This window comes from Epinephelus fuscoguttatus, linkage group LG4, assembly GCF_011397635.1.
Source record: "Epinephelus fuscoguttatus linkage group LG4, E.fuscoguttatus.final_Chr_v1".
Taxonomy (NCBI): domain Eukaryota; kingdom Metazoa; phylum Chordata; class Actinopteri; order Perciformes; family Serranidae; genus Epinephelus; species Epinephelus fuscoguttatus.
Genome location: NC_064755.1, coordinates 14,138,279 through 14,157,765, shown reverse-complemented (window position 1 = coordinate 14,157,765; position 19,487 = coordinate 14,138,279). Strand labels below are relative to the sequence as shown.

General features: G+C 40.4%; 1 protein-coding gene across 1 annotated transcript in view; it reads right to left on the bottom strand.

Moving 5' to 3' along the window:
* The window catches only part of cdh13 (cadherin 13, H-cadherin (heart)), a 460,534-nt gene that overhangs the window by 155,558 nt on the left and 285,489 nt on the right, over nucleotides 1-19,487 (bottom strand). The window contains exon 8 of the mRNA XM_049574962.1: nucleotides 9,420-9,598. Within this exon, the coding sequence (XP_049430919.1) occupies nucleotides 9,420-9,598 (179 nt within the window). The remainder of the gene's footprint in view (nucleotides 1-9,419; nucleotides 9,599-19,487) is intronic.

Sequence of the window (19,487 nt, the reverse complement as noted above, 5' to 3'; positions counted from 1 at the left end):
GCCATAATGCACTATTATTTTCATCACATGAAAGTTACACAGGCGTAATGTGGAAACTCAAAACCTCCGGTGAACATATTTGCATATTCATTGATTTTAGATTTTTCTGTGACGGGGGAATAGATGTCATTTTCTGAATTTTTAATGAGGTAAGTGTTCTTTTTTTGTGGAAGAAATCAGACAAGCTATTATTAAAAAGCGAGTACCTCTATCAATCGTAAAACATGTCTGGAAGAGAACTTTATTAAACTTGTATAATGACAAGCCTTTAACAAATCCTACATATGTAAACATGCAATACGGTCTACATTCATCAGTCATTTTATCTTTGGATCATCTGTAAGTGCTACTATTTCACATTAAATGTCTTCTAAAAGCAAAGTTTTTTTAATTTATCTTTCACTCTTCTAGTGCCCATTTGAATTCATTTTAGCAAACAGTGCCTCGATATTTCAGATATCTAGGCCTCTGGAGACCAACATCACACACACACGCCCACACAGGCAAACACATACGTCACACACTTGCTAAATTAAAACAGAAACAGAAAATCAAGCTGAAAAGATCACTGCGTTATCATCAGCAAAACTATTAATATCAGGAGTGACAACCAGCTTCTGCCTCCCCTTCTCTACATGCACATACGGCCCAAAGCATCATAAAACCTCCCAGCATCGGCCACTTCATACAGGACGCAACAGGATATAGAAAGAATATTCTGTATTGGCTATTTCTGAAGAGTAAAAAGACCTATGAATATATTTCACAGTACTTGTAGCCCACACTGCTTGTAGTTCATTTATACACACTGCCTGTAGTTCATTTATATACTGTAGGTCCTGATGCTCTCAGTTCTTGCAGATATACGCTTCTGTATCTTTAAATTACTTCTGCACAACTCTGAAGCTCGTGGCTACAGATATGGTTGAAAAAACATCTCTCTGGGCGGTGAATACAAAGTGCCTTGGTTTCTTTGTTGTTGCTATGAATAAAATCCCTATGCTGTTGCTAAAAATTGTTCTCCATCCCACCACTGTCTCTGCACCCATGAACTTTCCTCAGTCTCACTTCTCCATTAAGCTGCCGACTGGAGGCTGCATCTCTTAGCAGATATCGAACCAGCACTTCACTCTCTCTCTGATCGTCCGTCCGTCTTGTCGGCCGCCTCACAGGCTGTACTTCACTTCTTCATGCTGGCTTTCTGCACCTCTTTTCTCCCTATCCACTCTCTGAGTCTTCTGGGCCTTCTAACACTGTCCATACTTGTCTGCATCTCTCTCCACCCAGCTCATCTACTCTCACCTTTCCAATCTCCAGATCATAATAGGGGAATGAAAGGGAGTTTATAAACTGAAGTGCACATCAGATCTGCTGTAATGAAATCTTATCAATGTGTTCCCTGTGCTATATTATTTGCATATAAATGACATAATATAATAACTCTCTCCGGCCTCTACCTGGGAGGAGTAAATATTTCTCTGTCTGCTTTGTCTCGTTGCTGTGACACGAGGAAACGAGACGCTAATTGAAGAGAGGAAAGCATCTTTATGTGACGACTGACATTCAATTATGTTTGGGGGATCAGATTAGGTGGTGCCCCCAGAAATGTTTGAAAACAACATTTTGCAGAGCGCCAACTCTGAAGGCAGCCGAGGATGTAATTTGAATGGCTGTTTGAGGCCCGTGCTGAATGGGGCTGCTCTGAATGGAATCACTATGCTATGACCTGCGAGTAATTGGATGTCCAGAGTGAAGTGTTGACAGAGAAGGGGAGGCAAGGCTGACAGAAACAAAAAAAAAAAAAAAAAAAAAAAGAAGCGGTAGACAGTGAGGCAGGAAGACAAAGGGAGAAAATAACACAAAATGAAAATAAGTGAGAAAACAATGCGATGAACGTGCACAACGACAGGAAAACAACAGCAATAAAGGGGGGGAAGAATCACAACAATGAAAGCGGAGAAAATGGATGCGGCTTTCCACAGAGTGGGACCTGCCAAAGCTTCGGTTGTCATTCATCACAGTGCACAGGCATGTAGCCACTATGGCCACCGAGCCAAATAAGCCATTAGACAGGATAAGCTTTCTTATCAGCCAAACACTGTCAGGAAGCACACTGCCAAGGTCGCACCAAACAAACACCGGGTCACTTTACTTACAGCCACCATTACATACGATACTGCTGATCAGAGATAATTGTGTACGTTCATCCATCTAGCTGTCACTCTGGATTTGTACTAGTGGCATAACAGAGCAGGTGATGTAAAGCAAACACATTTACAGTGCAGGCGATGGGAAAGTAAGTCCTTAATATACACAGCACACGACCAAGGATCATTTGCTGGCAGATGATGCCTCAACAAGGGATACCAGCCATCCTGTCAACACGGATTATCTTCATCTATACAGTAAAACAGTCTGTGCGTTTCCAACCGACTCAGAGAAAAGAAAAGCGCCTTTGTTGTTTTCAGGTGCAAATCGTTTTCAAATAATGATTGTTAAGCACTACTATTCTATCTGAAAGTCACCTTCAGGTAAAAAAACAAAAAAAGGAAACATGTTGTCGTGTCGTATTGGCTGTTAAGATGTGCTTTCTGCCTGACAGGAAAAAAATGGATTTAACAAGCACTCACATCTTCACAGATGGAGGGAGGTAAAAAAAAAACCCCCACACACACAGAAAAACACTCAAATTAAAAGAAACGCGGTTTTACTTACTTGAATATAAACACACACACACACACACACACACACACACACAGACATCCATTTTATCTCCATGTAATTCACCTTTGTAGAACATGGAAGGGGATGGAGGGGTCGGCCGACTCCATCGATTGGCTATCCTTAGCAGTGACAGCTCCCAGATTGGCCAGAGAGCATTAGAGAGTCAGAAAGTCACACTGCCATTAGCAGTCTGTCCTCTCTGGTTACAGCCTGCCTGCAAACGGACACTCTATAGACTGAAATAGATCACAGTGATTGGTGGATGTGTGCGTGTGTGTGTGTGTGTGTGGCACCAACAGATGTGCATGTCTAGGAAATGTGATCACTCTATCATTGTACAGTAGCTTCAAATATATTCTGCATGAACTTCCAGCCAATAACCTTCGCACTCCACTTTTGTTTTTCTCATATAGTTACTTATATGACATGGAGGGTTTTTAAGCATCAAACACGTAATTTCCTGCACTCTAATGAATTTTTATGCATCAATTTGTGCATTTCCTGCATCAATTTGTGGTGTAAATGTCTTTAATTTGGTCAAAGTTAAAGTCCTATGCTACTCCCGTGAGGAAAAATGCACACGTTTTGTATGCACACAAAATACTGTGGAGGACATGTCCCCTGCATAACCCCTTAAAACTACACCTATGTCTCTACATCTTTCTGTATGTGTGCATGTATGTGTACTGGTAAATTGGTATCCATCTTATCATCGGGAAAGTATAAATCAGAATATACAAACCAAAAAAACACAGAACAGAACATATTTTGTACTTGTGCTGATTTGCAGATTCATGTTTGTAACGAGTTTGTGTATGTAGCTTATCCTGAATGAATCCCGATAGTAGACGTGAGCAAATTCACAGGAGCATTGTTTTTTTTTTTTTTTTTTTTAAGACTAGAGGGAAATTTACTCTGCTCCCTGCCTGCCAGCCTCCATTTTCCCTGCTCCCCTCACTTCTTTTCTGATTCACATCTCCGCTCCTCCACTTCACAAGCATCTGCAAAGGATGTACTGCAGTTGGGCCGTGACAATACGAGGTGGTGCGTGAAAGCACAGTTGACTGAGGAAACTAGGGTTTGACTGATAAATCAGGCAGCAGAGATATTGGGATTACATTTTCTGTCTTACGCAGGATCATCAGGACGATATCTTCAGCCTCAATGATGGAAGCTCCTCCATGAATAACATCTGTTGTGATATTGTGTTTTCTCTGAGAGGATTATTTATGAATTTAAAGGGCTAGTGTGCAAGATTTACAGGGATATACTGGCAGAAATTACAGACAATACAATACGTTTTCTGTAATGTGACTGTCACAGCCACACATAATGTTTTCCCAGTCCGCCCTCTTAAACTCATTAGTTTCTTGTCTACACAGGTTACTTTCATTTTTGGTCAACCTAAACAATTCACATCACACAGTTGGTTTGATTTAGAATCTGTTAATTTGCTTTAAACCTTACATTGTGTAATTTAAATATACATATTCTAGCATTGTAGGGTTACACACTCAAAATGTTTGCTATTAATCGTCTGTTTCTTTGTCTTTGAGTTACCATGGTGTTTGGGGAGGACCCTTCCTGGCTGAGGGCAGTATACTCACTGGACCAAACCATGTGCTGCCATGTCATGGGGGGGATTTGGGTTTAGTTAGTTGCGCTTTGTTTTTAGTTGTTGTTGCCGTCAATTTCGGTTACCCCTTGTGTATTATTTGGTTTGTCCAAGCCACTATATATATGTTCCCTCGTGTGTCATTTTGAGAGGTCAGTTTGCTCAGTGAACACCTTGTTTAGTTATTGTATTGAGTATAGTTATGTTACGTTGACCTCTTTTGTAGGCCTAGTTGTTCATTTCTTGGTTTGTCATTTTTCATGCATTTCTGAGTAAATAAAAACCCATGATTTTGTCAAAAACTTGTGTCCTTGTTGTCTCACTGCTTGGTCCCTAACAAGTGTACAATCACCTGAAAATAGGAACCGTTGTGTTTTTGGTACCTTCGAATGAGATGTTTATATCTACATTGGGGGCAGACTCTCTTCTACCTTTCTACAGTAGCCCAGAACGGACAAATCAAACACTGGTTCTCGATAGGGCTTTTTGCTTTTTCATTTTGTCCACTGTAGATAGACGCCCCTCCAAAACGTCAGCGTTGGAAAAACACAGATTGTTTTTTTTTGTTTGTTTGTTTTTTTTTTAACTGGTTTAATTTGTGTTTTTACCGGTTTAAATCACCAGGACTGTTTGGTAAACAACTTCTGACATGCCAGACAGCACAGGAGAAACACTAAATTGTAAGATGAAACTGTTTTATTCAGTGTTTTATCGATTTTAATGACCTGGTCCATTTGTTTTGGAGAGGAAAAGACCTCTGCAGATAATTTGGCTTCTGGTAAAAACCTCCTTGACGAATTTTTACCATGAGAAGTTTCAGCTGGTTGCAATCTGCAATCCTCACCACTAGATGCCACTGAATCCCCCTAAGTCTTTCACATTGTTCCTTAAAGCTTGGACAAGTTATTCGCACCATCAGACTCACACACTTAATCACACATTAGAACAAAAACCTTAATTCCTTTCTATCTTCCAGAGAGATAACATAACACCTCGCACGCTGCCTCTGTCAAGCTGCCATATGCCTGCCTTCACATAGGCCACAGAGGCTGGAACAGGCTTATTAATACTGGTGAGAGATTTGAACCCTTTTCTTTCTCATTACCAGTCAAATTTATTCCCTGTTAGACCTAATCAGAAATATGTTATTAAGTTAAGGACTAAGAGCCCTCTGCTTCTTACAGTATATTGACTTTTCTGATCCAATTTAACATTTTTCTACATGTGCAAGAAAAAAAGTTGAATAATTTAAAGATCCAGTGAGTGCAGTAGGGGGAAGTGTCTGTGAGTGGAGGCTGACATTGCACAGCCTCAGCTCCTAAGTAGGCATTTTCAGATGTTCTGAGAAAACAGGTGAAGACGGACATTTTTGTAAGGCAGACTGATTTTGCTCTAACAGCGTTCGGATGATTAATAGAGATTTCCATGTGTATCCAGTGGAAGATATGAACTTCATCTTTTCATACTTATGAATGTGGCCTCATCCCCCCGGCAATATTAGCTGTCAAAAATTACAGCCTGCCATTGATCCAGCAGCCTCATGTGTCAGAATAATATAAGACAGTGAGAGGGAGACATGTCTAAAGTGAAGTGAAGAGAAAAACACAGAACGCTGGAATAAATGGACATATCGAGACAGGATTTTTAACCAAAGAGAAAGCACTACAGGGAACATCCAACTGATTTCAACGCGACAAAATTGATTTTCCAATTTTCTAGATTGCTTTCTGCTTCGCCGAGGTAGGTGAGGTGTCTATCCAAATACTCTTAGAGCTCCACCTGAATTACGTCTATGGAATTTGGACAACGAAGGGATGAAGTTTGGCCATCTCTGGCTTCGTCTTTCCTCCTTTCCCTCTGCTTCCTCTTTGTTTTGGTGTGTAAACCTTTCTCTCTCTGCCACACATATACTGCACACATATGCTGGACATGCTGTCTCCAAAAGCTATATTCTGCATGGCAGATGGAATCGATGGGTGTCATGTCGGAGCCATATTTATGAGAATGTGCTGAAGTGGCTGGGTTTAAATCTCTCCAGACCTAGAGGAGGACAGTTTAAAACTTGTGCCTTCTGCACTTCCATCTGGCTCTGCCGACTGACTGTGTTTCTGAAGAAGTCTCACTTTTTTCCCTGTTTTTTTTTCTTTTTTTAACAGAGATGCTGCACTGCGGCTGGACTATTGCTTAAATCCCTGAGGATGTTTTAAAAAAAAAAAAAAAAAAAAAATCCAGCACACTAATAAATTATGGCTGTGTCGGGGATGTGGGAAAGATACTTGTAGATACAACACAAAGACAATCATACATGGTGCTTCGGGCTTATACAGCTTTTAGGTGGCCACATCTGCAGTCATATCGCTATCATGGATTAGTCATATCTGTTTGGCTGCTTAGTAAAAAAAAATTACCATATTGGATTTCATTCTTTTGCTTTAAAATATAAGAGAAACTGCATGGACTGTGACAAGGGCTGTCGCAATAACGGCAATATTGCAATACTGCACTATCAACCGCAGGGTATGGCAAGCAAACGCCATAACCGCTATGTTCATGTTTTTTTCTTTTGTTTCTGTCATGAGAGTGCCGTTTTCTGTTCAACAAGAGTTGCTAAATATTCAACTTTGGGTAAAACGCTGCGGCTGCCTGTCACTGTCACTTTTTATCCAGCCATCCAGTGACAGTGGAGGGGGTGTTGGACGAATACCACAAAGACCAAAAATCACGCAGCTGAACAACAGCAATAATGGAAGAGGAATTAATGCTGAACCCAAACAAACTGACAGGTCCTTCCTCTCTCCCTATGTGCTTCAGCCTTCCCTTCATCCAGAGCAAGTACTCTACTTACTGACATATTGTGTATCATAGCAACCACAGCCTTTTAGATGAACAAACACTGCACCCTTATAGCATCTGGCTGCCCTTCTGTGTCCTGCATTTAACAGTGGATCATTTGTTTGAAAACTGTGTGATCTTTGTCTTTTAAAAGGCAACAATATACCTAATAATAGCCAGACAAAAAGCTTGTTTTCATAGCTTTAAAATGAGGATAAATTAAATAGTTTGTAAAAACATCAACAAAAAAGGTGCTAATACTGCACATTGTGCTGTTGAGCCCTTAGTCACTGCAGGGGGAAATCACTTCACCATGACAGCTGTAAAACCACTTCATTGTATGTAATCTGTCAGAGAGGCAATTCAATGACCCAGTACTACAGTATTTCTATAGACACTATGGTGTTCTGTTCATTTCTTCATTTGAAGTAAGGGGTATGGAGGGCTCATACCGATTCTTCAAAAGGACATTCTGACGGACAGATTCATGTGTATTAAGTTGCTGTAGATCACAAATGAGTTGGCACAGCAGGGGGAAAAAGAAGGAGAGAACAGTGATGTCAGGAAGGCCTCTGTCACAGCAGAGATAGTTAATGAAAAAAGAGAAAATACACTAGAAAACCCACAGCTATCACATTTTTTCTAATGCTTATAATGCCTTTTGAGTGGGAAGATACTGCATTAAAAAAGTACTTCAATGATTTAGCGTTGCACTCCTGTAACACTGTCAGACTCATGATGGACAGCTTAAAACAAAAGGGGTCAAAATCTATGATTTTATACTAACTCACACACCAAATTTGTTCATTTTCAGACTCGTAGTCTTCAGCCCCAACCCACGCTGACTCAAGTGGTAACACTTTGGGCACGTCATCAGACTTCATGCAGCTCCCTTTACACAACTTTTAGTACTAAACAAAAGCTGCAGACAGATGTGTAAGACCAGGGGAGAATGCCTTGCTCTAATGCAAGTCTCAACAAACTTTAAAAAAAGGCTCCAACAGGTTAAAGAGATAATAACAAAAAACTTTCCATCTCTGTGCAGCAAAACAGATTGAAATCTGACAGAAACAGATGTGTAATCAGCTCTCTCCAGACAGCTTCCGATGAAAATTAACTGAAAATAATGTGTCTGGACAAACCCAGTGTGGCCACCTGAGGTGCTCATTAAATCAACGGTGTAAGTGAAATGATCAAACTTGACTCAGATGTGATTCCCCTGACATACAGAGACAACTGACTTGTGTCTCATGTATTGGTGACTTTGAAGGACTTCCTCATAACTCCAAAAGTTTATCACCTGAAGAATAAAGTGATAGGAAGAATCTGCCTTGTTTTCAGAGATTTATTGAGGCCACAAACAGGCTGATAATTTGGGGTTTTCAAAGGCATTCAACTGCATATTCGAACACAGGCCTGTTAGTGGTTGTAATAAATCTCGGCTGCAGACGGGTGGAGGAGAACGGCTATTGTTTTTTCCTCTTTGTGGATCTTTTGAAATATCCTAAAAAAATACGCTTCAAAAGTCTCACAGAGAGGAAACCACAACATGCATCTCTTGAATCATTCAATCACTCAATCACCTCACAAAACCAGCATCAACAGTGCTCACTTCATTGATTACATCTCATTTCACCGTACTTTTAATCAATTACGCCTCTATTAAACAGTTTACTGTAGCTCAGAGAGCGGCTCATCAGGGCGGTTAGCCGCCAGGGTTCCAGCAGTTCCGGATGGGAGGTTTTCAGCCGGGCTTGTTGGACACCACCAGAGCCGGCGGATGAGTGTGTATCACCTCAATTAAACTATGCGCTAAGTGTCTGACAACAGCTAATATTCCTCTTCCACCAGCGAACCCAATCGATGTTCTGGCATTCGTCACCCTGCTGAAAAAGCAATCATCCCGTTGTCTCGCTCCGCTTAGAGGGGGAAATGGAGAGACACTCATCTGGCTTCTGCGCCTGCCCACTGGAATGCACCAGCTCTTACTCTCACCAAGGCACACACACATATAGGTAGCATACAAGGCATACACATACTGTATATACACACTTTGACATGTTGAGAAAGAGTAGACGAACCAAAAGCTGCAGCTCAGACATGGCAGCGACAAGTGTGAGACTTGTGACAAGAACCTGTCCAGCACAAGTCACACTCTGTTTCAATTGGAAAAGGACCACCACACAGTGTGGCGTGATACACTACACTCACACACACACATATGCACACGTTTGCCAAGTGAACTCACCTCTCTGTCAAGCAACTTGTCGGAGATGACAGTGACGATGTCTCCTCTTTCTGCATCGATGTAGAACATGTTGGGGAAAGGCTTGTCTGGCGACTGCCTGACGATGTTGTAACGCAACGCTGCGTTATCTGTGGCGGGGTCATCTGCGTCGAATGCCGTCATTGTCATCACTGTGGTTCCTGGAAGGGACAGTAACACAGGGTTGAGTCTAAACTTAAACACAGCTGAGAGGTAAAATACCTAAATGCTAATTGCTGGTTTCATAAATAAAATGTTTTTACAGGAATAAAACATAATTTTAGAAGATACAGATGGAGCTGCTTTTTACTCTTGACATTGGAAGGCATTTTTCACTGTTTCCAAAACACACAGGAAAAAAGTTTCTCAGATGAGAAACAAACATATGGGCCAGGTAAACATACCAGACTCCTTGAAGAAAACATGCAAATTATGGCATTTTATTTACCAAAAGCTTTACAACTTAAAGGCTTCGGATGCATGTTTTAAACTAGCAAAAACACCCCAATAATTACTGGAACACATGTTCATGCCGACACAGTCTAGCCAAGCCGATCAAAGTGAGACTAGATTGTTGTCTATATGATATTTCTTATGTGTCACAATACCTATTGTGTATGGAGATCTAAAATGAAAGCAATCATGGCAGCAGATGAGAGATGAGAGAAGCGCAATTTCAAACTGCTGATAGGCGCTTAAAAAGTTAGCCTTTCGTATTAATGTGTTTTTTCTCCCTTGTGTCAGCTCTAATAGCGTGATGCATTTTATTTGGTAATGGGAACAAAAATGGAAATCCTGCCCGCTGCAGCTGAGCTGAATAAGGAGGCAATCCTTGACACACCCTCAACCCTCAATCTCTCTCTGCTGTCAGTGATGAGACACACGGCGGGACACACACTCAATCTGTGCACACCTAAATATACAGACGCAAATGCATGGATATGTGCTACCATACAGGCAGGCACACACACACACACACAGACACACAGACACACACACACACACACACGCACAGATATAGACCATGTTAGGTCGTGTCACTTCTGAGTAGTGTTTTCCATTTCTCCAGTGCGGGCAGAAGTGTCTATAAACTGCATCTCTATCCAGTGCTTCATGTTCTTGCTGTCGTCAGTGTGCAGTCAGACACCTCTGGTGAAAATATCACCAGCTGAATACCTCTTCAATTTGTTTAAGCTCTAAGTTTGACTCGTTCTTAGAGCGATACGTGACTGCGTTCTGATGAGAGGGACACAGATGGATACTTCTGATGAGCCGGGAAGTGTGGTACACTCTAAAATGTAGGACTGATGATTTTCTGTGTGTGCGTGTGTGTAAGAGAGTTTATTTCACTATAAACTGTAAAAAACTATAATCTGAAGATTTGCAATAATGCACTGTAATTCTAAAATGACTCAGCTAATCAATGCGGAAGATTCTTCTTCTGCTTTCAGTTTTTTTAATCAATATGTGAGCTGGCATTTATGTCATGAAAGTCCTGCCTGGGTTACCTTACACGCAGCTGATTCTTTTCTATTGTGAAATGATTAAGACCGCTGAAGTTTTATGTGTCCTCTGGTGAGAACCCCCTTGTGATTTCATCTTTGACCCACATACTTAACAAAACATTCTCCTCAGCACCAAATAGCGGCACCACGTAGCATGGCTCATAAACATCGATCTCTTTTCATGCTTCTCCTTAATACCCGACAGTACTTTGCCACAGTGCATTAGCCAAACTATTCAAATAAGACACAAAAGGGCTTCTGGAAAATATGCAAAGTCTACATTAAATAATGGCGGCTTAGTACCAAACGTTTTTAGTCCAGTCGAAGGTAATGAGGGGCAGAGAGGTGTGGGTTTTATCCCCTTGGCATTTGCACTTCAAGGTGAACCATTAATGGTTAAGTAAACCAGTAATCCTTCCTCTGCAGAATAATTACACAGTCCCATCTCCTTCATTACCTATACTCTGTTCCACTTCACACCTCCAAAGCCACCCTGTTAGAGATGACTCGGTGAGCCTGCGCACAAACACACATGGTCGCGCACACACTTTTGCACACAGACACACCGACCGGCAGCAAATTAGTGTTAAAAACGATGACTAAATTGGTTATCTTGAACAGATCTCAGTGAATTATGTTCTCATTCCGCCGGCTAACTGAGGTCTCTTGAACGCATCGCAATCATATTACATGTTTTATGGGATATCAGAGTCAAGCTGAACCTCTCAATCCTCACTGTCTTCATCAGATACCGTAATTCCACTCACAAATGAGGATCATGTAACCAATAAGCAGAGGGTCAGTCCTGAATACAACACAGCATCAGCATCAATCAGCTTACATGATAAACATCTAGCATTCTGTAATGGGACAATGGGGCTGCATATAACTCCAACACTGATGTCTGTTGTGTTTAATCATAACATGATATTGTGCTGGCGGCCTCGGCGAGGACTCATTGCCTTCTCGTATCGGCTCCATCCTCTGGCAGGACCCAAGGCTCAATCAATCTTAACTGCATTGGATGGTTATATGGTGGGGTGGATGTGAATGCGCATGACTGCCATTACCTCACTATCACTTGGACCCATCTGCTGTGCTGCTGGGTGACACCAGCTCTGACTGGATAAGGAGAAAAGTGATACAATAAAGATGGAGACAGCAGAGAGTCTGCAAACACACTGTCTATCCAGTTACTGTATAATCAGCTGTACATGTGTGGTGCTCAGTCAAAAAGAAAGCGAGGGGGGGGCTGTGAGTTAAAACATCTCTGAATTACACATGAAAAGATATGACACAGAAAAAGAGAGCACACACACACACATGCTGTAGATTGATTTCGTCACACAGGCTGGTGGTGCACGGTGCTGTTGCCTACAGCTAACTCCTATATCTTTCTCAAACACCAAGGGAAATCAGTGGGGGCCGGCAGATCTGTGGGTGCCACCAGGGAACTGACACAGTGTGAAAAGCCAAGATGAAGCAAGAGAACATAGACAAGATAAAAAAAAAAAGGGTAAATGTGATGCTAGGATGTGTTTGAGTCGACTGTGTGCACACACACACACACACACACACACACACACACACACACACTGTCTATGTGTCACAGTACATCTGCGTGAGTGTGAGTGTGAGTGATTGGAATTTCTTTTTAAATTATTCAACATGTATGAGAGATATTCCAAAACCTGAAATGGGATTTATATTAATCAGACTCAAGTGACTGACAAAGAATGAGAGCTGACCTGTTCTATTCTCAGGTGTGAATGAGATCAAAGGGAGTTCAGAGATGAATCTTCTCATCCAATACCAACACTGCTGAGATCGTACATGATGATGAATAACAAGCACAGATTCTTAAGAAGCAGAATGCAGTGAGGAGGTATTGCCAGAGATAAATGTAAATGGACATGTGAGAAGGGAAAGGGAGGCATGAGGAGAGAAACAGAAAGTTGAAAAACAAAAGAAAAGTGAAAATGATCTCTGACACTTTTGGGCCTTTAACAGTTACATTACAGCTGTCCATATTTACCATGTAGTCACTTCCATCCATTTTTGTAACTGCTTATCCTCTTGAGGGTCGCGGGGGGGCTGGAGCCTATCCCAACTGACATTGGGCATGAGGTAGGGTACGCCCTGGACAGGTCGCCAGACTATCACAGGGCTGGAACAACCATTCATGCTCATATTCACACCTACGGACAATTTAGAGTCACCAAATAACCTATCCCCAACCTGCATGTCTTTGGACTGTGGGAGGAAGCAGGAGTACCCAGAGAAAACCCACGCTGATACGGGGAGAACATGCAAACTCGTGTGCTGTCCTATATAGTGACACTGAGGGTACATTTCTACCAAAAATATGACTAAACACGCGTCTTTGGGATAAAACTATTTGTTATTTGCGGTATTTACCTTCGCAGGACAAAATATGAGAGTGATATTTTTACAAATAGCATCTCAATTGACCACTGAGGCACAGGTTAACTGTCTGAAATCTAAGTGGACTGGTCCGTCTTCAGTAAAGCACTTCAGTGACAGCAGTGAGGACTACTGCAGTACAATAACGGCCCTGAAAACCTGTCTTCCCAAATTTATTCTTATTAGTGACAAGTGATGAGTTCCCACATGAGCACAATATTTTCAGCCCAAGTCTAAACAATTTTGCTTGACAGATGTCTAAAATTGCATTTTTGTCCTTGCTTTTCTCACTGGATGATGATTGGTGACGTCATATTTCTGTGCCCCAATCTGAGTTCAGTAACATTTGAATCAAAATCTGACAGTTGTGTGGATGTTTGCTTGTCAAACTGTGATCGAGCCACACCATGTTACAGTCTTGGAACCCATGGGCTATCATCTGACGATGTTAAAGCTTCTGGGGGCAAAAGTGTAGCCAGTGGATATCTGGGCCAAGACCTCCTCTTCTGTGTGCTGGTCATTTCGGCTAATCTCTATAAACAGCTATCGGCACATAAATGCAGATCAATTTCAAAGAAAGCTAAACTGTCAGACGATAGCTGAGGGGCTCCAGTGTTGCATTTCGGCCAATGTGTTTTGCCTTCCCACAATGCTCTCTACAAGAACTGTTTACCTGCCCCAATCAAAAATCTTCCAGTTGCCTACAGATTCTGCATACATAATGCGTAGAGATTAGTCCTGTTGAAACAGATTAGCCACATTTTTAACTGTGAAACTCATTAACTATGTTTTTTCCTCTACTTTAACTTTCATAGTTGCTTATTTTGTATTGAATACTTGAAGGTCAAGTGTGAAGAATTTAGTTGTATGTAGTGGTGAGGTTGTAGAATCGAAATCTCTCCCGTATGCAGAGCTTGTAGGAGCACTACAGTGGCCTACGCAAAAACAAGAATGGCCCTATCTAGAGCCAGTGTTTGGTTTGTCCGTTCCCGGCTACTGTAGAAATAACATAGTGGACTCTGTGAAAGAGGACACACACTATATGTAGACATAAACAACTATAGGAAGGCGAAAACACAAATATTCCTACTGTTGGCTTATTATATATGTATGAAAACATTCATTCATTCATTAATGTTTTAAGTGCATCCAGCAATGCAAATACTTTATTTTCCATATGATTCAACCTTACTTCTCACAACGTATAAAGCCTGATGCAGTGGTTCCTTACATGCGAGAGACGACCCCCAGAGGGTCACATGGTAAATCTAAGGGGTTGCGAGATGATTGACAAGATAGGAAATAGGAAATCAAAGCATATCTCTGCTACAGCAATGTTATGTTTTCTTACTGCTCCCTTTGTATTTGATTTTTTGTGAAGTATTAGATGTTTTACTTTTGAGTCTCTTAAACTATTAAAATGAAGTAGTCAACCTTTTCAGTATTCAAGAAGACAGTTACAGAGGCAGAATGTGCTTGTGTAATTTTCATTCTTTGTTTGGCTATTTATTTTCACTCACATCTAAAAATGAGCCTCCTACTCTGCGGTAAATACATGCAGTGATGTCTACTAAGTGGTTAGGTGCATATTGGTGAAGCAGCTTTCAGCAGCTGGGCTATCTATTGGAGTGAATACTGCATTGTACTGTACCTGTCTACGCTTCTTGCCTGCCTATTGTTATCATTACACCACTCTGCAGTGTTTGGAAGCCCACCTGTCTGTTTGCGTCTGTGTCTTTTGTTAAACTTGTCATTTCAAAGAGATGATTCTAAAGCTGCAATTTTCCTTAGACCAAATCATTTCATGCTCGCACTTCACGTCTTACACTTACCTTGTAGCCTGTTCCTTATCTGTCTGAACACATATTTGTAAAAATTTCTCCAGCTCATTAAGATGATGTGATGTCATCATCTCTTAAGGCACTGTCAGCATATATATAGCCATTTGCCGGCTTATTCATTCCATTGGACTGGACCTCTTTTCTTGTTTACCTGCCTGGTTGCCTATCTGTCTGAAACGCTGCCATCTGTACTATCCTTCAAGACTGTACCAAAAGCATCTCCAGAGGGTTTCCCATCTAGGCTGCACACTTCGTAAACACTGTGGCTCACTCTCAAGTGCCAAAAGGAAGATTTGGCAATATGAAAAAGGAACAGAAAAAGAAAAAAAAAAGACAAATGAACACTTTGTTTAGCTGCAGTACGAACAAAAAATAAACCACCTGTCTGACTAAATTTACTCAACTTTTGAGGAGAGATTTCCTTTGGGAATAATGTTTTATTGATCACGCATACTAACTGCACAAACAACAATTAGGCATGTTTCCCCGAAAGAAAACCAAGCCAGTTTTACAGGGACATTAAATGACTTTATAATATAATTGAAGTAAGTGCAAAAGTGCTTGTTCATCATATAACCAGGAAAATATACAAATTAACAGTTGCTCTGATTACTTTGACTGTTTCACTTAATTTCAATGGAAAGTTATTAAATATATTGGCTCAGAAATTAGTACATGTGGTTTTCTCTGAAGACCACTTAAGTAATGACAAAGATTATGCTGAAGGAAATAATTAATCTACAAGATGACCAATATATGTCAAGAAATCCAATCTAATGTGGGATTTATACTTCTGTGACGAACTGATGCTGTACCTATGGCATAGGCTCTGCGTCAACGTAGAGCCTATGCTGTAACCTGTGCGGTAGCCTTACGTGCACCTTCCCAGAAATGTAACTATGTGTCATGGTGATGCAGACCTCCTGTCTGTTTTGTAATTTGAAAACCATTTCCCTCAGTGGAAATTAAGGTTTTATTTACTTTTTATTTACAATAAATTGTGAAGACCATGAAGCCTCTATAAAAATAGCATTTTAAGTCTTGTGTGTGATTTATCCTTCAGGGATTTAAACGTGGGTATTTATCTTGGTTTCATATGAGCAGAGGAAATCTGGTCACTAATCTAATTGTAAAATGCCATAGCCTTGTGCTAATAATGTTAGAATGTTGTATTTGTTTGGAAAACGTGTTTAGTATAAGAAAGTGGTTTTGTCTGTGATCCTTCTGAGCTGTAATGGAGCTGAATTTTGTAACGTTACCTTTGTTAAATGTTGCTATTTTCCCTGGCTTCATATGAGTAGAGAGAAAGTCCACTAGCCTCTAGGCCAATTTACACAATGTAACATGGCATAGGCTTGTGCTAAAGACATCAGCATGTTGTATTTGTGGGGAAAATGTGTCCAGCAGAGGACAAGTGCTTTGTCTGTGAATCCTGTGAGTTATAGTGAAGCAGATTTGTGTACCTGCGTTTGACTTTGTTGCTATTAAGCCATGTTTAATGTGTTTTGGGTATGTTTTGAATAAACTGAACTTGACAGCACTTCACAGAAACCTCCACCGCTGACTAGTGTTTTGGAGGTGTAACTGCAGAGTGACAGACACATTATCGCGCAAGTATAAATGCTCACGGTCAAACGGTGTAGGCCACGTGTGTAGGCTACAGTATAGGGTCTGCCGCACAAGTATAAATCCCCTATACACTACCATGACATGGAAATCAATGACAAATGTTAACTGACTAATGGTCACTATTGGTTTTAAACTTTACACCAACTGTATATTAGTCCACACTGCTCTGTTTTGACATTGACAGCAGGGGGAAAGCCTGCTTTGAAAAAGTAATCATGAAAAATTGCTTGTTTTTTGCACAAAAATGTTTCCCCCATAAATTATCATCTACCTTCATAAACTCCCATCTAAGTGACTTTTCTATAGTGCACTAAAAGAATGTAAATACTTTTTTCTTGAAATGAAGACAAAGTGATATTTTGACTTTATTATTCCCCTTAAAAGCGTGACCTTACATCAGAGGCTTCAACCACCTCACGGTGACTCATGGTAAAAAAAAGAAAACTGAAACTGTGTGCTGGCAAAGTGAGATGTAGGAGATTCATCATCACACTTTCTCTTTGGCTCTGTGGACTGCAGGCAGGACTTTGGTAAGTTCAACACAGGAAATTACTGTGAACTTTGTTCATTCTAGCACTTTACAATCTCTGTAAAAGAGACAGATGGGCAATTTTGCCAAATAAAATGAATCCTTTAAGTCTAAAGTGTTTACCAAAAAGTCATCCTGTGCCCACTCTTTCCTCTGGTATGGTATTCCAGTGTATTCTCGTTCATTTTCAGCAAAGTGTGTACATATTTTCACATTGTTCCCAGATCGATTAACTTGATTCTAATTTTGATATTTTTCATTTGCAACACATGTTGATAAGAATCTTTATTTACAGCTCGAGGGGGGGCAAAGAAACCTTTGTTTTCTAAAAAGTTTTATTATTCAGCTAGTTGTGAAACTTTTCTAAATAAATTAATTTAGATGCATTAACAGTCGCAGCTGAAGCCCAAAAAGCGGAGAACTGTTGTTGAGGTCTGCTGCGCGGAAACTAAATTTGAGATAATGAGCCCCGAGCTGACAGTCAAGTGAATAGAGAGAAATGCAGTCCAGCTGCCCTTTCCTGCCTCCTCCACAATGCAGCTTCTCCATTCTATCTTCTCAGCCACTGTCTGCTCAGGCCACAGCTGGACCATTGGCAGAATCTAGATAATAAACAATTTATGCTGGATACAGCCCAATGTAATCCACAAAGACAGAAGAACAAGATACAGGCCGTCAGCATTTTATGAGGGGAAAACAAGTGTATGAATTGAGGCGTATTATAAAATATTTATACGATGAATAGATATATACATACATTTGTGCTGGTTGCTGTGTTTATGCATCTCTCTGTCAGTTTGACTGACAGGGAGAAAAGTGAGACAGTTAACGCATTTATCACGGCATACCAACAACACATTTACTCATGACAATATAAATAACTGGCTAATCAGAATATAAATAACAGACAAGCTAATGAACCTGCTCCTCCATCTACACACTGACAATCAAAGCTGGGTAATGAAATCACATCTTAACTTGATAATTGAAAACAATAATTGAATTGTATCATGTCATCTGAAAGGGAAAACAGCTCGGGAGTGAAACATTCATTAGAGATGAATCAGAAACAATAAACACTTTAGATTTATATCATAGGTATGTGTGCATAAAATGTTTGTATGAAGTCACTGGGCCAAAGCATACCTGATGTGAGCCAATGCATTTACGCAAAGTAGAGTCCAAAAATAGAACTTTCTCTGACAATAGCTCAACCTGGTTAAACTAACGCCGCACCTCACCATGTGTTATTTTTTCATCACAAAGGAAACATGATGTGCCACAATGGACTGCTTCAAATGGTTCAAATCAAGAGTGCTTGACACAGCCAAGTCAAAATTACTTCCTAACACTGGCTGCAACTCGTTCTCTTCTGTCAGCAGTTTTACAACCATAAGAGGCCTACACTCTACGGGAGAGGAAAAGATTTGAATACAACAGTATATCATGATGTAATCAGTATTATATATTTTTACTATGCTCCTCTAGGCTTCTTCATTAAACAAGTAAGTCAGTTCATTCTGATTTGGTTGAAAATAATAAACTTTCTTTCATGTAACAAAACACTTCATTCATGACTGCGTATGCTTCAGAAGGATGTGGTTGGAGACAATGGCTGGCACACAAAGTGCAGGACCTTGTTAACAGAACTTTGGGTTTGCATCCAGATTCCTGTCTTAGCTTTAGGCAACAAAGGCACTTTGGTTAAGGTTCAGCAAAGATCATGATTTTGGTTAAATGATGATTAGTCGCTTCAAGTGGATACTGTTGCAGTTTAATACCCACTTGCACATTAACTATTGCCTAGCATGGTGGAAAATAACTGAAATATGTTTTCAGTGAGCATTTACGGATATGCTCAGTATCAATATTTTAATATCCTGCCCGGTATGTTAATTACCATAATTTCCTCATTATGTTAATAGAAAGCATAATTCATTCAGAGTTATGTTTCCCTCAAAACGTACTTGATGTTTTAAGTTAGTTGTATATAAGCGTTATTTCTGGGAGACAGGGCTGAGTCTGGGCAGTTCTTAATCTTAAACAGATATTAATATTTGAGAAAACAAACATGTATGCTGTACATATCGCTTGGAATATCTGTAAGCTGACTTTTTAACCT